Here is a 24,234-nt window from a genome sequence, read left to right as displayed (position 1 = left end):
GCCCGGCCTCCGTAACAAAGTGGCCGGCACCGCAGCGAGGCGCCCGGGCAGGCGGCGTGCCAGCCCCAGGGGCGGGCGGCGCTCGGCGGGCGCGGCCTGCGGAGCGCCCGGGCGCAGGGTGGCCCCGCGCTCCCCGTGAGCGCTCCCCAGGGCCTGGCCCGAGTAGCCCGTGTGGTGCCGCTGATCGGAGCCGAGCTGCCTCTCCGTTCTCAGCCTTGGCTCCGAGGCAGTACCGCGGGGGACCGGACCCCCGCCCGGCCCAGGCACGCCCCGCAGCCCAGTGGCTGGACGCCAGGCTCCCGCCGCGTCCCCCCACCGCCCGAGCCCGGCCCCGCGGCCCCGATAGGGCCGTCGAGAGTCCCCGCCCCTGAGGGGAGCGGAGGCCCGGGAGGGAGGGAGGAACGCCGCCGAGTTCCGCCTCAGCAGCCATGGCCGCCGCGTAGCGTCTCCTCGGCAGCCGCAGTCGGACATGGGCCTGCCCCGGGCCGGCGGGCTGAGGGCAGCGAGTCCCCGCGGCGGTGAGTAGGGGCCGGGCCCGCCTGCTCACCGCAGGCGGCGCCGGGGGAGCGAGGCCTGCAGGCGGGCGGGCTCGCCTCACGCCCTCCTCCGGCCGCGGTGGGAGGGGGCGGGCGCCCTTGGAGGGGAGCCCCGGCCCGGCCCCGCCGTGCGCGCTGGGGCGGGGGGAGGGGGAGGGAAGGCGGCCCTCAGGCGGCTGCGGAGGGCGGGGGGGGCCGGGCCGTGCTGCGCGGGGGACAATAGGGCCAGGCCCGGCCGGGAGCCGGTACCCTCCGGCCCGGTGCCGGCGGTGTGACCTTGGGCAGCCCGCAGTGCCCCCCAGCCGCAGCCCGGCCGGGGCGAGGCGGGAGCGGGGTCGGGGGAAGGCGCCGCGGAGCCCGGCGGCGGCCGGGGCAGGCGGCGCGGAGCGGCCCCTGGCAAAGCGCACCCCTCCGGCCCGGGCGGGCGGGGCGGCCCGCTGCGGTGTCATGGGGCCTCCCGCGGGGCGGCGGGGGCCCGCGCCCGCACCCGGGCGCCGCAGGGCTGTCAGCCTCCCGGGTGTAAACTTGGAGGAGTTCTCGGACTCGGTCACCTCCCCGGCTTCTTGCCACCTACGCTGTTTGTATACACTTTGCAGGTTCTGGTTTATCTACGTAAGAAGCGAAGCTATGTGTATTCTTACATAGATCGAACAACTTCCAAACTTCCTGCCTAAAATCCAACTTTTATTTTTTTTAAGCCGCTTGACTTTGGTAGCGCCTTCGCTCCCCATCAGTATCAGTTAAGCTGTTGGAAAAACGACTGTCAGAAAGGATTCTCGCACAGTGCAAAGGTGGTGCAGGTAGTTCCAGCGCGGTACATGGCCAGACACAGCCCCACAATGTGTTACTGCCGTGATGACCGGTGGTACCCAGCAAAATGATGAAAGTTTGGTAGTCTGTGAGCTTGATGGCCATGCTAGAAGAAGCCCCAATGGTTACAATCAGCCTGTACACATTAAGTTACAGGACCAAGGCCTGTAGTGTTTGCAGTACCAGAGCCTGAAAGAAAACTACAGGGCTCACAGAGACAAATAGGCTGTATAGTTCAGTCATCTTGAAATACTGTATCTCTAGATTAATACTGATAATCCTAACAAAACCAACTCTTGGGTACAGAGTACAGACAGTAAAACTTAATTCCAAGAGAATTGAGGAACTTAATGCTCGTGAGAGAGCTGTTCCTCATTTGCTGAAGTTTTAGAGACAAAATGAGTGAACAATGCTTTATTACGTATCTGAATCGGTGATGCACAGTATTTAGCATGTCAATTTATTTCAGACTGTGTGTGCTGCTTGCAATATAACTGCTTCTGTGTGGTGTTCTTGCTATGGTCATACCACTTAAAGCTTACTCATATCCGTAGTAAAACAGGCACAATAATTAGATGTTGAAGAACCTGTTACCAACAGGTGTGTTTCCCTGTCAGTGTAAAACTATCCATTCTATGTATTTTAAATACCTATAAACATCTAAGCATGACTTCCTTTATATTTTTGGGATATTGGCCTCGTTTTCAGCATTCTTAAGTGTGGAAAAGGAGCCTGAGATAATATTTCAGTTGGGGGAAGAAAAGATCCGCAGTTTTGAGTTTGATCTTAATTTTTGAGAAAATGTTGACAAAATTGAAATAGGTTGTTTCCCCTTCCTCACAGGGTTGACTGATAGCAGAGTTGGCTATTGTGGCTTCTCCAGTTCCTTGTATTCATGGTTTTATGATCCAGTTCTCGTTTTCTTGCTGGGAAAGAAGATACCTCTTCCTTAGTGATGTGTGAAAGGTCCGCGTATGTAATTGGAAGGATTCATAGGTGCCTCGGTATTGCCACTGTATTGATACGGTGATTGTAAGCATGGAGGGAAATGGAATGCTTGGCAAAAGTGAGCGTAATCTAGTCAATACAGCCTGGAGCAGCAAGAATTCATCCTGATAAAATGGACGTGATTCTGATAAAAAAGTACAGTTCATTGCAGTTCCTCTAGTGGAAAGAAATACAGACCTTGTACAGAACTTGCAGCAGCTGATCTGTCTCCATGCCTGAATGGCTTTATTTGTGCAACTTATTTTGCTAGATACCTCTATTGAGGCCAGGCCAGTTAGGAATCGGCTATCTACAAAAACTTGTGTTCAAAGTCAGCTGGTTGTATTTATGTATGAAGTGGCTGATTTGGATTCTGAAATCATAGTCTTCCCAGAGCCTGCTCAAAGAGGGAAAAAACCCAACTCGTTCATTCAAGTATAAGGGAAAATCAAAGTACAAGCACATCTTAAATTTAGTAGAGACTTAAGGAATGTTAAGGGTCCTTATGAGCTAAGACTGAGCAGTCAGCTGGCAACCAGTGGCCAGTCTGTAGGCTGCTACTGACTAAAATCTAATTAGGGGATTTTTGATACATAAAACTGAAAATGCTAGTTATAGTTCCGTAGTTAAGATTCTGTATAAAGGAATGAATTAGAAACGGCATCTGAAATCTCCTATCAACTTATGACATTAAGTAGGCTGTTGAGAACTGGATTTTAAAAAAATTTAGAAAATGTTATTCCTAATCCATTCTTACTCATTTTACTGCAGCATATTGTATGAATTATGGTGTCGTGGGAGGTTAAAGAGCAATAGCTCATTTATCAGATATTGTGGTAAGTAGCTCTCATGTTTTGAAAAAAGGTACAGATATTTTTTCAGATCAGGAAATAAAAGTAAGTTCAATGTTGAAGTTACCTGGGAATTTAAAGACCTGCAGTTATAACTTAGCAACTATAGCAGGAAAACATGGAAAGCCAATTTTTGTTCTGAGCCAAAACTGAGATTTGGCATTTATCCACTAATTCTGCATTTGCGTAGATGAGGTTTCAGAAGAGCTGCCCCTATCAAGGTGTGTCAGCAACACTTGAGAATTTACTAGCACCTTTTGCTTTCCATTAACTGGGTCATCTGTCACATAATCTTGTGGGTTTTCTTCATGCACACAGAGACACAGTAATGTTACATCTTTTTTGGACTATATATTTAGTTAAAATATTCTGTCAGAACACAACCAAATGCTGCCACTTAAGATTAAGAAAATAGTGGTTACATAACAGAGCAAACATTGAAGATATATTTGGAAAGGACTTAAAGCTTCAAAGAAAAAGTCTATTTACAGCACCAAGGGCTGGGGTGGGGGGAGGGGGAGCCAGGTAAAGACATGCTGTGAAGATAGGATTAGACAAGTAACACTAAAACCTTAATAAGTGAAGTCTTTATTTGTAATTCTCTGAGCTTGTAAAAAGTATGTCTTTGTTTTAGGCAAAAAGGCTTTTAGATTTGAAAGGCCCTCTACTTTGGGGCAAAGTGAGTATTTGTATTTTGTTTCTACTGAATGCAGTTCTTCTGTTGAATTTTCTGCCCTGTTTTCAGCACTTTAATATCTCCCTGAAAATTGAAATAGAACACAAGGCACTTTATATAGGGAAGACAAAGTGGAGTGGGGCATGGGATAGATTTTTAATGTTATGTATTAAAATCAGTATTTGAGGACTTAATAATATTTACTTTGTAGAATTATCTGGAAATTGGCCTCCTAAGGAAGGATTTTTCCAAGTTTATCAACTTTGAATAGTTGCTATGTAATTGGAGACTGGCAAGTACAACATCTGCGTTCAAGCAGTAAGTTACCTAGCTAGATACTGCTTCGTCTGACCTTGGCATGCCAGACCTTAAACCAAAGAATCATCATTAGACATATGTCATCTTATTTTTGCGTTTATTGCCAACATGGACTTATCATAGGTTTGGGTTAACTTTGTATCTTTATTTGATAACCAGTTCCTAGACCGAGAAGAGTCAACCTGGCAATAGTACATGCAGTGATACTTCAAAGAATACAACAGCTACGTGTCCTGGGAAGGGATCACGTTCCCATCTTGGCTGCACACGCAGACTGCTCTCCTTGCACAAGCTGCATAGCCTCTCTGCCTCTTCAGCAAGCTGAATTGGCTCCGTAAGAGGTTGGAGAAGTACCAGACCAGCATGAGAAAGAGGGAGGGAAATCAGGACCACCTCATTTGGTGGCAGTCAGCTACAGATCAATTCAGTTTGCTGAAACTGCACTCTGAGGTCACTGGCTGATGGTTTCTTGGTCACACTTGTCATGCCGATCATCATCTTAAGGGTGGAAAGTGCCCTGCCTTCATCTTGCAAAGGCCACGTGTATTTTCACTACTAGAAAATAATTTGTTTGGATGGTTTGAGTGTCTTTCTTTTAATTAGTTACCCTTCATTTCTTCAGTATTGCTAGCACCTTAATGTCTCACTCCTTCAGAGGGAGCTTAGTTCCTCCCCTGCCACCTCCAAGGGCTAAAATAGCTTACTGTGTATTAAATTCAAAGATTTCCAATTAGCCTATCTCTATGAGACTTAATGGACTGCTCTATGCAGAATGTCAGATGAGATGATGTAATAGTCCCCTCTGGCCCAACTCTGCTTAACTATTTCATGGCTACCTGGAGAGCACTTCTGAAGGAAAGCAGAAAGACAATGGTACCTAGGAGTTTTAAGACCTTACAGCATGTCCAAGAAGTTTCAAGTCAACTTTAACAGTAGCAACCTTCCTTTTCGCAGCTTCTCTCTTACCAAGACATTAGAAGTCATCTTTCCAAGGGTGTAGTATGTATTTGCAGAGGTTTGTGTTAAGCTAGTGATAAAATAATTATACATCCCTAATTTTAGAGTACACAGAAGTCAGCTAATTTTTTAAAACATGCTTACTGGTGTTACAGTTTAATAAATTTGCTGGATATGATGATTTTGAACATTCTTAAGTCAGCATTTCTTTTCTTAACATATTCTTCTGTTAGCAATGTATTGCCAACATTCTTGATAAATTACCTAGAATGGTTTCAAATAATTCTGTCACTTTGGGAGGATTAATTTAACTGTTCAGCCACTCTGTTTGCACCTAGTGCTAGCTCACAAAAGGTGAGATAGATTAGGCAATAACCCCATACAGGTAACTGTACTAAAAGTCATTGGAATCTAATTGGGCTCTCCCAATTTATTTTTTCCCCTCCTCCCCCAGAAAAGTGTTGACAGAGACCTCGAAGAAGCTGGACCATCCTAGAAGGGACATAAGTAACAACATTAACATGCCTGCTGTGGCATCTGTACCTAAGGAGCTATATCTCTGTACTTCGTTGAAAGATCTCAACAAGAAGACAGAAATAAAACCTGAAAAGACCAGTACAAAGAGGTATATATTTTAATTGATTTTTGGATTAATTTTAGAAGCATTAGTGCTACTCTCCTGAGCAGGTTCCAGAACAACTGTGTTGTGGATCTAAATTTCCTTAATTATTTCTGTTAAATTTAAAATCTTTGGTAGTCTTGCCTCTCAGCTGTCACATGGAATGTGCTCACTGCCTACAGAAGGTAGCCAGATATACTGCCAAAACATGATGGACAGAGCATGATGCCTGTGAAAATTTGCATACTTTAAGAAAAGGCTACATAAATGCTAATTTTTAAAGAAGTTTAGCAAATGTGTGAATAGAACATATTTTGCCTCTATAATTTTTAGGCAATCAATGTTTTCATTTTGTCTCTCTATGAATTGGTTTTTCTTCAAAACCAGAAAGTTATTTTAAGAAGGGAAAAGTACTTTTTTCCATATCTTACTATGCTATTTAATTACGGAAGACTTTAAATAAGGCTAGTAAACAAACTAAGAGAGATAAACTTTATTTGGAGGAGCATGATTGTAATTCATATTTAATGGAAGCCTTACATCAAGATGGTAAAATCCAATGCTTAATTTATGGGAGCAGAGGCTGTGAACACGTAAAATGGCATCGTGTAGTGAAAAGGTGTTTGGGGACAAGTCAACAATCGTGTGCTTTACTCCTCTTCTTTGATTTCAGTTATGTGCAGAGTGCCCTTAAGATTTTCAAGGCAGCGGAGGAAAGCAGATTGGACCGAGATGAAGAAAAAGCTTACATCCTATATATGAAATATGTGACTGTTTATAACTTTATTAAAAAGAGACCTGATTTTAAGCAGCAACAGGTATAAAAGCTTTCTGACTGACCTTTTCTGTGTTGTTAGAAGTATTAGAAGTACAGAGAGTTACACTAATGCACATGGAAAGGATTACACTGGTGTTAACTAAACTGTCTCACTTGTGGTGATATTTTTTCCTTCCTGTTTTTGATAATTCTATTGTTAATTGCTTTTACAGTTTATTTTTAATACACATAAGGTATATACATTGTCAGATCTGTGAATGTCTTTTCACGGAAAAGTATTCCTGTCATCTTTTCCATTCAGACTTTTTGTACCTTGCCTAGCCTTAATTTACTAGTGCTATAGAACAATTTTACTTACAAACTCATGTTTGAGAGGAAAATACTTGATTCAAAACAGTTCCTTTTGTTGGCATTAATATCGTTATAATACCAATTCTTTCTAAGTTAGCAGCTCTTGATCTGCACAAAAGTAGGCATTATGAAGCTGTACTATTAATATGTGGGGTGATGCTTGTAATTTTAGGATTATTTTCATTCAATTCTTGGACCTACAAATCTAAAGAAAGCTATTGAAGAAGCTGAAAGACTGTCAGACAGCCTTAAACTCAGGTATGTGGTTACAGTTAATAGATATTGTCTGTTATACCTGAAGCCTGTACATGTGCAATTGCAGGTTTTTGTGCTAGTTAGTAGTAAGGGATAACACTTGAGTAGACCATAGATACCTGAAACTCTTGAGAGTTTAAATTGTTTATCCACAAAAGTCTATTATTAGAGATAATTTTCATCATCACATATGCCAATAACTTGCCCCACTGTGTACATTGTCTCCTAATTCTTGGTAACTGTGATTTGTTGATGTTGTCGCCTATTTTTGTTTTATGACTAATAAAAAGAAACCACAAGATATAAACTATATATATGCTAGAGATGATCAAGAGACATTTCCTCCTTGCCCTTTTCATCATAAGATCATCTGAAACCAAATATACTAATGAACATCCCTAATATTTACATATGTTAAAAAGTCCTAGTGTGGGTTTAGTTTACACTAACAAAACACATTTTTTGATTCTTTGTCTAGCTGCTACACCTTTTATCTACCTCTGCCATTTGCAGATACATATCTAGAAATGTACAGTTTTGCCAGCATGTAACTGAGCTGATGCTCACAGGCTTCTAGGTAGCTCATTTACAACTGTCAAGTTATGTGTCTTTGTGCCATAACCCACAAAATTGTGTTGTTAAGAAGTTGTAAGGTAGAATCTATCTTTAGGTGATACTTAGTGCAGTATGTCTTCTGTCCAGCCCTATCTTATTTCCCATTTTTAGCAACTGTCTCACTCCTTTTTCAGCCTTGCAACTCTTTCCCTTCATTTCCCTTCCCACCCATCCCCAATTGTTGTGAAAGTATATTCTATACCCTTGGAAGTGCTTAATCCATAAAGTCAGTTTAGGTGAACATGGAAATAAGAGTGTAGTTACGTGTATATGAAAAGAGCCTTTCCAAAGAGGTCTCATGATACTGTGCAGGAAACAGTCTTTAGGAGTCCGAAAATTCAACAGAGCTACGAATTCACTGTAGGAGTAAACACTGATAGAATTACAGAAAACCACATTTATTTAGAGACTTATTGTTTAGTAACTTGTGGGGTTTTATGAAAGGAATAGTGTTTTGAAAGTTGACACAATTAGTAACTTTCAACTACTCTGGGCAAATGTATATATATTTAATGGGAATACAAATGAAATATGACTCCTGTGTAACTACAGAAGTGGTTTCAGGGAAATTATTTGCACAATTTCTTCTCCAGGCAGTAGGCCGGCAAATAGTTTGAATGTTAATTGTTAACTAGAAGTGGAGCTGAAACATCATTTCGTTAGGAGCAGGAATACCTACATCAATGACCTACTCTGTGCTTCAAAGGCATAAATGGGAAATTGATGGGTAAATATTCCATACTGATTGAACGAAACTAAAATCTGAAATATGCTTTAGTACCATTAACTCCAAATAAGAAAAAAATGCTCTGTTCTAACTTACGATGCCTTTGCCAAATCCAGAAGACTGTTTGCTTCCTATTAGTGGCCAATTAGTGGAGTAGATATGGAAGCATAATTTGATTTAATGATCTCATTTATTAACACAGTACTTCTGATACGAAATACAGCTGTATTGTCATTGTAATTTTAATCCTGATTAGGCAACATCTGATTAAAACGAGCAATTACTAATACAGTTCAGTGTTTCATGTTCAGTTCATGTTTCACTGTGTCATTCAGTCATCAGAATTGTTAGTTCAAAATATTACTCTTTTTTTGTTTTATGGATCACTAGTAACCCTTAAGCTTCTCAGTTAAATTACATATAAGTGAATGCTGTTTAACAGTGATGTGACAGTACAGACCTGCAGTTGGTGATCTAAAAGCTGTATTTTAGAGGTCGCTGGTTTACAATATAGTGATTGTCCTTACAATGGCAAAAGGCTGGGAGGTTAATTTTAAAGTCTTAAGGCTTTATGAAAAGGACAACTGTATGTAAGACCTAGGTCCACCAAAACTCTGGAGTATACTTGGTTCTTGCATTGTCTTCACTGTAGCCCCAGTGTTTGAAACAAACGGCAGAGACACGGGTGAGGTAGCAGTGTTATAAAGTCAATTTACATTCTGAAGGTGACTGCTACCATGTAAGTAGTTCTGATCCAACTTCTCAGAAAAAGGAAATTTAGATAATGGGGCCAACTTAGTCCAAATTTATTGTTAGCTCTGTTGCAAACCCAAATAAAATACCTGAGATGATTGTTATAACATATTGAAGTTTACCTGTCAGTCACTAATACTTACTCTTTATGAAGTGAAAAACCTATTACATTTAGTGACCACATGTTTAGAGGAAAACAAAATATATTAGTTAGCCTTAAGAGCAGTGGCTTAGAGTGGCTTAAGCATAACCTTACGAGCTATGAAATAGGACCCAAAACAGGATTTAAGAATGAGAAGACCAAGCCAAGAGTGGGAGAAATAATATCATGCTGTCAGGGAGGAAAATGGGGTTGTTTGGAAATACAGAAATAGACAGTACTTTAATTTTTTTTTTAACTTTAAATAATTTTTTTTTTCCCCTCCTGAAGACTTGATGATTCTGATGTTAATTATCCAAGGCTAGCTAATAACGCAATATTGGGGGGAAAAAAGCATGCCTTCTTTTTTTCCCCTCCACAATAGATATGAGGAAGCTGAAGTTCGGAAAAAACTTGAAGAGAGGGACAGACAAGAGCTGCAGAAGAAGCAAGAACCAAAAGATGATGGAAGGAGTTCAGCTAAAAACTCAGAAAGTGCTGTGGATTCCAAAGGAAAAAGCCAAAGGGTAACTGAAGATGTTTACGAACTCTCTCATTCAGTCTAAATTTATAGTTTTAATCTAGCATTCAATCTCTGCTCGTAGTTATTTCCAGTTCAGAATCAGGGAGGTTTTTTTAAACTAGCTCCCATAAGCCTTTTTTGACATTCGTTGATTCCTACCAACCTCCAAGTCTTGCATAACATAGGCTAGGGTTTTTTGTAAAGTCAAATTCTATTTTATGATAGAACTGCTAGTTTAAGAAACCCAAGGTAACGCTAATAAACCGATGTTATGGATAACATGTCTCCTCTTTAGGAGAGAGCTGACTTTACAGCAATAGTGTAGAAACAAACTCATTTCTCTGCAAATACTTTATGAATTTCATCTAGCAGATGGTGCTGCCCAGGGTTATATTGCCTTTTTAACTGTTTTTTGTCTAGGTAGGGCATCAACCTTGGTATCTTTTTTTAGTACCTTTTGTCAGCACATCTTTAGAAGAAGCTTCCTTTTTCTAGATTTCTTCCTGTGGCTTACAGCTTGACCAGTTTCCTTCGAGCTCTGTGAGAGTCAATGTCTGTAGGCCACCTTGGTTCTGAGTATTAGATATTAAACTTAATTTTTTTCCTCCTTACAACACAGATTAATGGTGAGAGGAAGCATTCACTGGAAAGAAAGGATCAGTCCAACAGTCTTAGTGGTAAGAGATGAAACGTTCACACAGATGTGAAGAAGGTCTTTATGACTATGTACCTATCACCTAAGCAACTGCAATTCTTTTAAGGAGTTATTTCACCATCAGAGTATTTTGATGAAATTCTAGTATCCTGCATTTCAGTAACAGCAGCTTAGTAATTAAGCTCTGCATTGCAGCCTTCATCACTTCTCTTGAACTTAGAAAGCTGGACTTAGTTTTTCAGCAGTTTAACAACTAAAGCTGAACTGGCGCTAAAGTGACCAAATTGGAAAGAAAAAGGTCTCCTCAGCTGATAAGAAAAAATCTAGGCAAGGCTGAAATGTGTTGGCTTTCTCAGTTAAGTTAGAAATTTTCCCCCTCCCAAACTTCTGGTTTTTGTTCCTGTAATAAATATGTGAAAATGTTCTCTAGAGTTCTTAACTGAAGAACATCTGCAGAGTGTAGTTTACAAATGTTTGCCTATATAGCTTGATTTATATGAGGCCACAGAAAGTCAAACTAGCCTATCACTGAAGTGATAAATTCAGTATTGTTTAATTCAGCAGATCAGGTGCTAATCACTACAGTAGTGGGAGCAAAAGGTCCAATATATTTATTTTGTAGTGTCTCACCTCTACAGATTTTGTGGGACTTTTCTGTTCTGTTTCATCTGTTTGCAGTCCTTATTGCACCAGTCAGGTGTGATCATAGCTACATCTCCATTCATAATGTAGTTTTTTACATCTAATAGCTTCTCTATTTCAAGGAGCAGTCACAGCTGAGAAACTGTTTGCAATGATGTCGGACAAAAATATTGAATTGATTATAATGGATGCTCGAAGATTGAAGGATTACCAGGAATCCTGTATTCCAAGATCTATCAGTGTCCCAGAGGAAGCTATCAGTCCTGGGTATGAAATACTAAATAGAAATACTAAATATATTAAATAATAGTGAAATATTTTATAATTTTGTAAAGTGACTGGAAAAATGTACACGCTTTTAAAGCTTGTACACATAGTTTTGGAGTCCTCGATATGTACCAGTAGGTGAGATGTATCTGGAGAGCTCTGTTCTTGCAGGTACTGACCTCAAGCCAGAGCACATTTATTTTATCCAAACACATAAATATATGGATTATATACTGTTGGACAAGGCGTGACTTGTACATTTGTCTTTAAATGCATGTTAATATGTTTCAGAGTTACTGCTAATTGGATTGAAGCTAGACTCCCAGAGGATTCTAGAGATCCATGGAAGAGGAGAGGACACTTTGATTATGTTATACTGCTAGACTGGTTTAGTTCTGCTGAAGACTTAAAGCTAGGAACAACCCTTCAGAGCCTGAAAGATGCGCTTTTTAAGGTTGGCAAGTTTCATATTTTGACTTAAAGAACCTATAACTACAAAGTATGTGGAAGGCCTAATAACACTTCAGGCAAACAGCTTGGTTCAGTTTTCAGAGACTGATTGTCTTGATAGCATTCACGTTCCCACGCTTGTGCTGTACTAGAGAACAGTATAATTTATAAAATAGGTGAACAGCAGAATGACTCCCCTCCTCAACAGCTAGCTCATAAACTTAAGATTTCTTGGCTGACAGAGTTATTGGGGAACGTACTTAGTACTGTTTGCCAGAAACATTGTCACCCTCTTTCCTGTATTAGCAACTGTAATTCCTTATTCAAGGGAACTGGCTGGCCACTTGCCATGTACAGGCTGAAGGGAACCAACTTCTTTGCAGTCCTGTCAGTCAAGCACTTCCCAGAATGGAGGCGTTTCAGCGAAGGAGATGGCAGAAGTATTTTGAGTGCGGTTAACTTTTCTGCATTATTGAATGTAACTTTTAGAGAAACGTAGATTTAAATTTGAGCTTCATCAGTGCAGGGAGCTTGTAGACTCAGTGATAAGCAGATACTCAACATTTTCAAGTCAGAACTCAGGCTATGGTTGTGTTGTCCCTGCTTTTTATGTAAGTGGCTCTTGTGAAAGACTACACATCTTTCTGTTACCTAAACATTCAAGACTGGGGTTCAGAGATAATTCAGGCAGATCTCCCCGTTTATTGCTTCACAGAATATTCTCTGAGCCTCTGTGCCTTGTTCATAATCAAATAGTGAGGACCTCAGGAGGAGGGCAGTCTGGAGCCTGAAAACTCATGGGCTTTTCAGAAAGTTAACATTGTGCATTCTAAAGCAAATGCCCCTAATCACTGAGCAAAGTTATCAGATAAGAAACTGAAGCAAGTATTGTAATAAAAATATTTTTCCGCATGGAGGATTGTTACTTGGAAGTAGTAGAAAGTGGTTCTTTCTGTACTGGAAATAATTCAGACCCTGTTGTAGGTAGAGCCAGGAACCTGTGTTGGGCATTCTAAATACAAAGAGGATCCCTGTTCCCCAAAGGGGTTTTGCAGCCTGTTTAATTCTTACTTAAAAATTTCAAAAATAACCTGTCTCATTGTAATGACTAGACAAAGAAATTTCAACAACACTTAAGATGTAAAAGTTTCTTTTCTATTTTTAAATTACTTAATTTCAAACTTTTTTTTATAGTGGGAAAGCAAAACTATATTGCAGAATGAACCTTTAATTCTAGAAGGAGGTTATGAAAACTGGCTCCTTTGTTTTCCCCAATACACAACAAATGCTAAAGTAACTCCACCCCAGCACAGCAGGAGTGAAGCAGTGACTGTTTCTTGTAAGTATAAAGAATGACACACATACCCTCCCCACAACCATTTATAATTACTGGACGCATCTTTAATTCATTCAAATATGTTTGTGATAGCCTGATAAATCTAAATTTTGGGGTGGAATGTGGGTTATTTTACTTTTGTGTCTTTAAGAGCTCTCTCATGCTTCCCTCCTTTCCCTGCTCCTAAAGTGGATTTTACGTATCCATCACTGGAGGAGCCAGCTCCTATTCCACCTGTTGTTGCTATAAAGTCACCTCCAACAGAAGTAACTGAAAATGAAGGAACGGGAGATAATTTGGAAGAGAGACTAAAATCACTTAGCAGACCGAACGCACAGGATGCTGCTGTTGCAAAATCTGACAGTTCACCTGTAGTTAATCCAGTATCAGTTACAAGAAGTATCCCTGAGGTAAGCTGTATTTTTTTCAGAGTTAGTATATGGTTAATCTATTAGAGACCCACCACATGCAGAAGCCATAAGGAAACATGCTCAATACTTGTTTAAGCCTTGTACACAAGTAGATTGATGCAGAGACTATTGGTGGTTTGTGAAGCCGTAGTAACTAATCTACAGAACTTTATGAAACTGAATATACTTTGCATAATTGCAGAGCTTTAAATGAATGTGTTGATATGACCACCTGAGAAACTGAAGATCGGCAATTGATCATTAATTCAGAAAGTCTATAAGCAAACTTTTCTACTCAAAACTTATGTGATGAAATACAGGGAAGGCAGTTAGGCCATGGCTTACCTTGGCTTTTCCAAAGGTCTGCTTTCCAGTGACTGTATCTTCTTTAAATAACCACATATAGGTGGCTTGTCGCTCTTGGCCCAGTAGTGAAGGTATGGGGATTTGTTTCTTCTTTTCATGGGGATAAAACTTGTGCCATTTAAAGTTTATGTCTACATAAGACACTTGTAGAGCCCTTGCACTAAAATAACATTTTTGTTAGGAGACAAAGCTAAAGTCCAGCTCTTGGCTCTCACCTTTCTAGATACTGCCTTTAATCCGGATTTCAGCCAAGGGACCCCAAAACCTAAAGGCCTTATTTCTCTTCCTCCCTGAACCAGACAAGCTTTTATTTCTTCAGAACTTCCACTTCAGTATCAAAACCAGCTTGCTCTCCTAGGTCTGAGCATAAGCCATTCTTAAATACCTCTTCACATCAAGCACATCTGCCTTTATCACATGCTCTGTCACATGACTGAGAGAGCCAAACCCAAATTAGGCTGCCTGATTGCCCCAAAATGTTCACCTTTGAAAACTTGGAAGATAAAATAGTTGTAGTAATCAGTGCTTAATGCTGTCTTTATGGTTTGTAGGGCTTGTTGATTCTTATCTCACATCTGGAAGTTAAGTGAAGACTTAATTTTACTAACAGGCAATTTGAATTACTAGATTTAATGAAACTGAAGATTAACTGTCTCTGGCAGATGTCAACTTTATATCAGTTATCTTATAAATATCACTTGAAAAAAGTGTAGCTAACAGAGCAGTAATAGCTGTAGTGAATTGTTGTTCTACACTTTGTGTTACAGGTTGATCGTACTAAAAAGCCTTCACTAAAAATCCCTGATGACAACAGACCAAAATCTCAAGGTACAGTCAGTGACAGCCAGCCTGTTGAAAATGGACAAATAGTTCCAGACCGATCCACAAAGCCATTACGTGACGCAAAAAGCATTCTGACAGAAGAAGAAAAAAGTCGTGTACATGCAGAAACTGCTGCTCTGTTAGAGAAAAACAGACGGGAAAAACAACTTCGCGATAAGCAACAGGAAGAACAGAGAGAGAAACTCAAGCGAGATAAAGAAGAGCAAGAACAAAAAGCAAAAGAAGAACAGAAAGAAAAAGAACGCAAAGAAAAGCTACAGCAATCCAAAGAGGACAGAGAACAGGAGGAGAGGGATGAACAAATAAAAAGAGAACAGGAGGAAAAGGAACAAGAAAGAGCACGCAAAGAAGCAATAGAAACAAAAAAGCAAAATAAAAATGAACTAGAAAATGTGGGTGCAAAAAGGATTGAGATTGACAAAATATCTCTTGAAGAAAGAGAAAAGGGAACTCGAACACCAGAAATGCAGAGACGGGTACTGGGTGATACATCTCAGCCCTTTGTGACTGTTTCAGGCAAGGTTAGTGAAAAAGAGAAAATCATCGCTAAAATTACTAAGGATGACTCGTGAGTGTGTACTCTAGTATCAATCTAGAAATTTAAAATGCATCATTGGATTTTTATTTAGGCCATTTTCACATAAATACAAGGGGAAAGTTTAAACCAGGACATGAACAGTTTTGTGGTTTGGTTTATTGTTTTTAAGGCTTTATTTTGTAAGACAACCTCAGTTCTTGCTTGTAGGTGGGCAGCATTGAATCCTCACAGGATAATAAAACTTGCCACTGACATGGAGGTAGCAGAGATGGCTCATAGGCTGCAATCCTGTTTCAAAACCAGAAGCATGGCAGCATTTAATCTCTCGTACCAGCCCAGTGTACCAACCCAGTACTGTATATTATGTTGTTGTAACACATGCCAGGGACAGAATTGTATTGTTGTAATGAAGTTGTTAGTGCCCCCAGCTGCATACATGTTGATATAACAGGATTTTGTTGACTGGTTTAAGAAGCAAAGCAGTACCCTAATCTAGTATTTTTCTGAGAACAGTCCAGTTCTAACTTTTTTTTGAGGTCACAGTTCCTTCTGTCATCAGGTTCCTGAAAAAAATTCCAAAGTTTCTGAGAGCGTGAAAATAATCTGATCATGAAACAGGAGCCATTTGTGAAGCTGAGTTAATGATGGAACAGATGGCTTTAAAACCATTTCTCAAAAAGTTGCATTATGATATTTTTCTTTTCCTTTGCAATTGCAGTTGTTGTTTGACCAGACTTTGATACTTGTGTAATGCAAATGCACTAGGAAGCCAAAACAAATCTTCCTGGGCAACCTTAGCACAGTCATTTGTGAGCTTTTGACTGACAGAGCAGCTTCACATAATCCTAAAATTACTGCCTATGATAAAATAAATTCATAATGTTGGCTTCGCAGTTTGCCTTTTTTGTGGAGAGGCTTTGTCACAGTGAAGAATAAAAGGGGAACAAATCTTTCATTTAAAAACAAATTGTGAGGCCCACAGCTTTTAGTGGGGGAAAGTAGTGTAGGTGGAACTTCTGCACTTTATTTCTTAGCTCTTGAAACCACATAACAGACTGTCTTACGTAACAAAACATTCATCTACAAAGGCTATTCCAGTAAATTACCTATAGTATAGCCTAGGAAGAATAAAAATGATTGTAACCACTTCTGTGGCACGTGTATTTAACAACTAAAAAAGAAAATATAACTGCTCTTTCCCTATTTTGCTTTATCAGCATTCTTTACTAACATTCCAGGTGAAAATTGAAAGCCTTCTCTCAAAATCTTTTACAGCAAACTGGGGTTAAAGGACAACCAGACAGTGGAGCTCAAAAGCCAGGACCCCTTAGAGAGGATTCTGAACAGGATACTGAAAGACTTAAAGTAAATACAATGTGTTGTATGTAGTGAAAACCAATCAAGTGCAGATGCTATATGATTATTATATTATGCTCAATTCCATCTCATTTCAATTTTGAAGGCATGATCTTAAGAAAAGACTATGCCATGTTTACAGCTGTTTGTTTGCTTTTTTTCATTTGTCGTATTCATCTGAAAAAAATATTTGAAGCTTTCATTAGAAGCCCTCATATGTTTCTGATGGCATTAACAAGCATTCCACACTTGTTCATCATCTCATGCATACTCCTCCATGTACTGCTTTGAAAGGGAGAAAGGATCACCCTTATGTGTTCGACAGAAGGCTGTATTCCTAATAAACTAGCTTCTTTAGGGAAGAAAATGAGTATTCAGACTTCTGTGAGATTTAATTGTCCTTTTTATCTGGAGCATGTCAACAAACGGGTTTTGTTAAGATTGTGTGATAGGCAATAGTAGTACTGTATTACCATTACAATAAATTGTATTTCCAGCAGTAATCGATGAGTTCTTATTGAACTGTTCTGCATTGAATCGTGTAACTATATAGGGAAGTGACAGGCAGCTTGCTGCTCTGCCCAATTGTACATACCTTACGTTTCTGTTTGTTTATTACTCTTAGCGGGAGCCGTTAATAAGAGCACGAAGTGAAGAAATGGGAAGGATAATACCAGGACTGCCTGCAGGCTGGGCAAAGGTAAATTTCTGTTCTGATGTTACAGTCAAGTTGCCTTGTGCAGTTCCATAACACATTTCAGTTGTGGCTTATTTCTAAGTTAGACCTTGTTTGATTTTATTTTTTTTTAAATATCTTTTCTAATTATTAGTTTTTCCCCTTCAAATTCCACATGGTTGTTTCCTGAATTTTAATGTTATTTTTAATTAACTGGGAGAGCTCATCTGCTGTTTACAGTACTCTAAGCAGTTGCTGTTTAATACTCATTTTGGTAAAGTGGTGTCTTCCAGTAAATTTAATCCATTGAGTACTGAGGCCAGTCACAACATCTTAATGTTTGAGAAATTCATGCATTGTTCTTACAGTAGTTTAAAAATAGTTAAGTTAATGATGGATTTTTACTTGTCTTTTGAAACAATTTGTTTCTTTTCCCCAAGTTTCTGGATCCAATCACTGGAACCTTTCGTTACTATCACTCGCCAACAAATACTGTTCATATGTATCCACCAGAAATGGCTCCTTCATCCACTCCTCCATCAACCCCTCCAACCCATAAACCCAAGCCACAGGTGACTGTTGAACGAGAAAGAGAACACTCCAAACTGAAGCGCTCCTACTCTTCCCCAGATATAACCCAAGCCATTCAGGAGGAAGAGAAGAAAAGAATTTCTGTAACTCCTACAATCAATCGTGACAATAAGTACGTCCAATAGGTTATACCACAACTCATGCAATATGATAGCGTATAGAACTTTCCTTGTGTTTAACCAACTAGAATTCATTGATACTTTCTAAGTAGGTTTGAAAAGATGCAAGGGTGATAGACTTAAATTTCTTTGCTAAAAGTTCAATGTATAGGGCAATTATCTTTTGAGAATTCATGTAATTGTTATGTACTAACATGAATTTCAGAAGTCATGGTGTAATTGGACAATAGTTGCTTTTTAAGTTGTGGTATTTGTGTTCACATATTAAATGCCAGTCTTCTGGCAGCTTGTGAAAGGCAGAGTTTTCAGTTTTTAAACTGGGTTAAATCAACAGCTAATTCTTTACCTGTGAATTAAAAAAAATACCCTACCCACCCACCTCCTGCCAAAAAAAAAAGCTAACAAAAACAGCTGATGGAGCCTATTAACAACCTCATTATAGGCCAGTGTATATGGATTTCTTGCTATTGCATTATTAGTTTTGAATACCTTAAATGATGGCATTTTTGTGACATCTTGTGTGGGGATATTTCACTCCCTGTGAAGGAGGGTGGTTCTGTTGGCTTATGTGCACAGCCTTGTCAGGTGTGAGACTCCTAATAAATAATTTCTTGCTTACAGGCCAATCTGTTACACTAAAGCAGAAATTTCAAGACTCTCTGCATCACAAATTCGGAATCTTAATCCTGTGTTTGGGGGATCGGGACCAGCTCTTACAGGACTTCGTAATCTAGGGAACACTTGCTATATGAATTCCATATTACAGTGTCTGTGCAATGCACCTCACCTGGCGGATTATTTCAACAGAAACTTGTATCAAGATGATATTAACAGGTAACAATCTCTTATTCTCATCCTTCAATTTGTAATTGAAGGGGAAACCCCCCTGCCTTTACAATTGTTAAATAAAAAAAATATCACTTAGCGGGGTTAAGGGAGTGGTGGTTAAGTAGGAGACAAATGCTAACTTGTAAGTGTCTTGACATTTTCAAAATTAATATGTGACAAAATAGGTTTTACTGGACAGTGTTAATGAAATTGTGCTTACCACATTCATCAATATGTCTCCTAAAAGCAAACAGAGTATTTAAATAGCAGTTTACAAAAAAGCTGGGAAGGGCTGCACCTTCTATCAGCCCAGTCGTGAATAGGGAACCAAATTACAGTGCCAGAGTAGACAAAATTTTTTTCTTGGTCTAAAGAAATTACTTTGAAATTGGGATAATGTCTTGAATTAATAACAATAATATTTTTTTAAAAAAGTTATTTGAAAGGCTCACTACTTTTTTTTTTTTTTTTTTTTTTGTCTGTCTGTTTAATTGTATAGGTCAAATTTCCTGGGGCATAAAGGTGAAGTGGCTGAAGAGTTTGGTGTAATAATGAAAGCTTTATGGACAGGACAGTATAAATATATCAGTCCAAAAGACTTTAAAATTACAATTGGGAAGATTAATGACCAATTTGCAGGATATAGCCAACAGGACTCCCAAGAATTACTTCTCTTTCTAATGGATGGCTTGCATGAAGACCTAAATAAAGTAAGCAATACACATTTGTAACAAATGATACATCTGTCAGATGATAAAGAGAAGCAGATTTTTAAAAGACCCTCTTATTTCATCAGAAGATTGTTACTGGAACTTTGTATAGAAGGAAATACAAATACTCAGAATTAAAGTAGGAATTTAGTTGCAAACAGTGTAAGGTACTGAAAGGAGTAATGGAAGAAGCCTAACTAGGTAAGAAATGGATGGCTACAGTGATGCATTTAAGTATTTTTGCAGATACTCAATAGTATGCTTGCCTATAGATGAGACTTCCTGTTTTTATATCTGTTAATATATGGCTATGACATTTAAATTTCTGTGACCCAGGCTGACAACAGGAAAAGATACAAGGAAGAAAACAATGATCATCTGGATGACTTCAAAGCAGCAGAACTAGCCTGGCACAAACACAAACAGCTCAATGAATCCATTATTGTGGCACTCTTTCAAGGCCAGTTCAAATCTACAGTGCAGTGTCTTACATGTCACAAGAAGTCCCGAACCTTTGAGGCTTTCATGTATTTGTCGTTACCACTTGCATCCACTAGTAAATGTACGCTGCAGGTATGGTGGAACTAGAGAGAAACAGTTCTTGCAATAAAAACATTTCTCTGTGACTTCATTGTGATGTTGGTTCTGCTCAGCCTCTTGTTGAAGGGGTTGAGGAATATTCCAGCTTAATTTACACTAACCTGTAACGTGAACAGATCTGAGTATTCATTATTTTTTCTGAAATTCTTTTTTGAAGTTTGAAAGAATATAAGTAGTTCCTTAAAGGTTTTTAAAATACAAGCAGGATGGAAGTAATGAAGCTGCAGCAGCAGAGAAGACATGCATAGTATTTGCTTTTGTTGGTCATAGTATATATACTTCGTGGTTTTAAACAAAATACTGTAGATGTATTTTGAAGGACTTGCAACTAATTAATATATGCAGTAAAATGTACTTCCACACATGGATTTAACTCACTTGTCCTCATTTTTGTGAAACATAGCATGCAGATAATTGGTGTGGGTTAAAAAGAAAATGGGAAATATTTTTGCTATGCTTTGGTAAACACCTCCTCTTCCCAATCTGTGTTTGTATTTTGTTTTAGGAATGCCTTAGATTGTTCTCCAAAGAGGAAAAGCTCACTGATAACAATAGGTTTTACTGTAGCCATTGCAAAACTCGAAGAGATTCTTTGAAAAAAATAGAAATTTGGAAATTACCACCTGTTCTTCTTGTGCACTTGAAAAGGTAAGAGAAATGGTGAATGGGTATGAAGTGACCAGGCTTTGATGGAGCTTGATTGTTCCAGTGCAATAGCTAACCATTTTTTTAATTAATTAGAGAAAGTTCTGGGTGCAAGAATTTTATTTTCATCTGATGCCTCTTTTATTAGGCTGTAGTTCATATAGCACTTCGACGAGTAATCTCTTTTCATTTGTGCTAAGAAATACATGTGCAAACATTAACAAAACAGGGGCCAAATTGAGATCATGCCCTGGTTAAAAACAGGGAAAACATATAGTCTTAGTATTTGAGTTAAGAATATTGCCTGATATTCTTAAATAGCTTCTGAGCAACCTGTAACTTAATGATGCTTTTCAACTCTCTAGATTTTCCTATGATGGAAGATGGAAGCAAAAGCTTCAAACCTCTGTAGATTTCCCATTGGAAACCCTCGACCTCTCACAGTATGTTATTGGTCCAAAGAATAACTTGAAGAGATACAATCTATTTTCAGTATCAGTAAGTAACAGTGTCCCTTTTCAGCTGCTCTTTATGCCAAGGCTCGGGTTAGCCTGTGCGATTCATCTGGGTTTCCAGGCTGCCTGCCTGGTTGCAGATTAAGTTGTATTCTAAAAAGAATGATTGGTATTTAGTAAAAAGTCTCCCATTCTAGTTTATTTCCCTAACCAGGGGAAAAAATGGCAGCTTTCAAGGCCATAATTGCTTTTTTCTTATTATGTTTACAGAATCATTACGGCGGGTTGGATGGTGGGCACTATACAGCCTATTGCAAAAATGCTTCAAAACAACGCTGGTTTAAGTTTGATGACCATGAAGTGTCTGAGATCTCAGCATCATCTGTGAAATCCTCAGCTGCATATATTCTCTTTTACACTTCCTATGAACAGCGAGCAGTGGATATGGCCACATAAAGTAGTGAGGGTTAAGAAAACTGGTTTTCTTTTTATAAGAGCAAAGTAGGTATGGGAATGCATATAAATATGCAAAATGATGACAACCATAGCCTCATATATGGGGATGGTTACAGCAGCTTTTCTGCAAGCAGGCTCTTTCTGGTCAGTACTAGTGCTTAAAAATCAAAAGACTGATTAATAATGCTTGTGGTAATACTGCCATCTGTGAAACCATTTAAAAAGTATACTTGCATTACCATTTATTTAAAAAGCAACTATATTTTTAGTCTGCTCCAAAATTAAATTCTAGCTTAGTCATCTGAAATCTATTAACAAGTAGTTTAAAATGTCTTAAAATCCCCAAGGCATATCTTGGTTTTTATTTTTTTTCTTTCACTGTTATGGCCTTTTCACATTTCTAACCTTAAGCTTGATTCTACTGTGAATACTCTAGAATGATGTAAACAGTTAGGAATGTAAGTGTACATATTGATTGCATACTTGCACATCAGAACTATGTATATAATAATGTTGTCCTTTTTGTGAGAATCTCTAAAACTCAGAGGATTGCGTTTATTTGCCAGCTCTAAGTAATTGCAACACTACTTAAAAAAGCAGAGCTGTATTTTTTTTTCTGTTAGCTTTTGTCAATATTTGTGCACTTCAGAGTTATTCTAAACAAACAAGATTTTCCTTTTTAATTTTTTAATATAAAAATTTTCATGTACACATGCATTGAAAACCTTAATGAAGAAATGATTTAAAAATATATCCTGTTAAATGTATGTATGGGTTTGGTGTTTTCATTCTCAGCTAGTTGTGTAATGGTCAGGGCTCTGTGTAATGACAGTCTGAATCATATTTGTACAGGGTTAAAGCTTCTTCAAATGGAAAAAAATACTATTTTGCATAGAACAGATAAGTTTAAAAAATATTTTAGTTGCATCTCATACAGTGCCTTGCTCTGGATTTGGGTTACTTTTTCCTGGCTGATCAGGTTGGTACTACACGATCTTTCTGAGCTTTTACCTTTCTGCTTGCGTGTGTCTTGCTGATGGAGTTAAGACCAGGACTGATGGTTTTCCAGCAGCTTACAAGCTGCAAACAAGGCTGGCATCACCTGCCACGGGCAGCTTTTATTTGTAGTCAGTTGAATTTTTGTGGAAACAAGGTGAGAGAAGGCTGCCACTGCTTGCAGTGGTCATGACTCCCATCTGAAAAGGGAAAGCGTGAAGTTTTGGTCTCAAAATAATCAGCTCGTCATCTTTCTTGACTTCAAAGCACCCTGCAAGAAAGCAGTTTCTCCTAATCCTCCTCTTCCTGCTCTGCAACAGCCCTTGGCAATTGTTGGGGCTTAGTTTCCCCATCTGCTGCTACTTACACCTGGTGATGCATATCTCATACTTAGTGCAGACCCCACAATATAGCAGCATGACACAAACATCGAAAACCACTGCCTGGAATATTTTTTTTGGTTAGTTTCTGGTGTAGTACAACACCACATGCTGACATGCCTTCACCCTTCTACATGGTTAAATAATACTGAGATACATTACATTATTACTAATGAAACAGTAATTAGCTTTGTACCACCAGCATATCTTACCTTTCCTGCCCATTTCATCTGGGATCTCCACATCAGAACTTGCTCCTTGATTTTCTTGGCAAGCTGCTGTTACTGGACTAAATACTCTCATCATCTGTTCTAAAAATGCAAATGCACAAAAATAAATTACAACTGCTAAAGGCTTAGTAGCTACACATTGTTCGCAAGCTTTATGTTCACAGTGGTGGGCTAGTGGATGCAGCCATAGTATTTTCTGATTTGATACACTTAAGTTCTGGCCCCTCTGTAGCTGATGTGAAGGAATTTTATCTTCATTTCACTTCATTAATGACAAGCATGAGCACAGCCAACTATTTACTTAAAGCAAGAGCAGCAAATAAGGCATGTTGTAAAATACACTGAGAAGAGACAGAAGAAAGGAACCAAGTAATTATTTTTTCTTACACAGGACAGGGAACAGTGACACTGCAAACTGTTTAGTGGTGGCAGCATTAACAAGGGCTGTGTTGACTTCCAATTCTTAAAAACTTTCTTACCAAAAGAGTCCTCGTCTAACTACAGAGGGGAACACATTGAGAAGGAAGATAACTTGAAGAAACATATTGAAAAGCAAGTACTGGGTCATACAGGGGTTGAATGGCAGCATTAAAAAGCACTTCTTGAAACCATTATCTGGAAACAGTAAGTTAAATTCAGTCTATAATAGCTGTCACACAGGTAGAACAACATTTGTATTGAAAACTACAAATTGCTAAAAGCATTAAATAACATTGTATTAAAAAAAAAAAGACTATAAAGCCATATAGCTGAATTTTAGTACTAAATTGAGCCACGCTAACATTGGAAG

At 39.1% G+C, this 24,234-nt stretch overlaps 1 protein-coding gene across 5 annotated transcripts; it reads left to right on the top strand.

The window, feature by feature from the left end:
* Positions 1 to 91: 91 nt before the first annotated feature.
* Positions 92 to 22,605, top strand: USP8 (ubiquitin specific peptidase 8). 5 transcript variants are annotated; one of them, XM_080394697.1, is made up of 21 exons: positions 92 to 518; positions 3,105 to 3,169; positions 5,590 to 5,760; positions 6,428 to 6,572; positions 7,056 to 7,141; positions 9,758 to 9,899; positions 10,515 to 10,572; positions 11,300 to 11,459; positions 11,751 to 11,913; positions 13,104 to 13,248; positions 13,435 to 13,655; positions 14,789 to 15,385; positions 16,678 to 16,767; positions 17,384 to 17,458; positions 17,875 to 18,137; positions 18,766 to 18,978; positions 19,472 to 19,682; positions 20,019 to 20,255; positions 20,788 to 20,930; positions 21,293 to 21,425; positions 21,653 to 22,605. In XM_080394697.1, exons 3-21 carry the CDS (start codon positions 5,657 to 5,659, stop codon positions 21,836 to 21,838), a joined length of 3,372 nt encoding a protein of 1,123 aa, XP_080250823.1. In that variant the 5' UTR covers positions 92 to 518; positions 3,105 to 3,169; positions 5,590 to 5,656; the 3' UTR covers positions 21,839 to 22,605. The 5 variants fall into 5 exon arrangements, with proteins under 5 accessions (XP_080250823.1, XP_080250825.1, XP_080250822.1 ...); XM_080394699.1 differs by lacking the exon at positions 3,105 to 3,169 and having other exon boundaries at positions 93 to 518; positions 11,318 to 11,459; XM_080394696.1 differs by lacking the exon at positions 3,105 to 3,169 and having other exon boundaries at positions 93 to 518.
* Positions 22,606 to 24,234: the final 1,629 nt, after the last annotated feature.

The sequence above is a fragment of the Falco punctatus genome (genome assembly GCF_963210335.1).
Source record: "Falco punctatus genome assembly, chromosome: 7".
Classification (NCBI taxonomy): Eukaryota; Metazoa; Chordata; class Aves; order Falconiformes; family Falconidae; genus Falco; species Falco punctatus.
The sequence above is the reverse complement of the archived record's forward strand: the minus strand, read 5'-3'. Positions and strand labels throughout refer to the sequence as shown.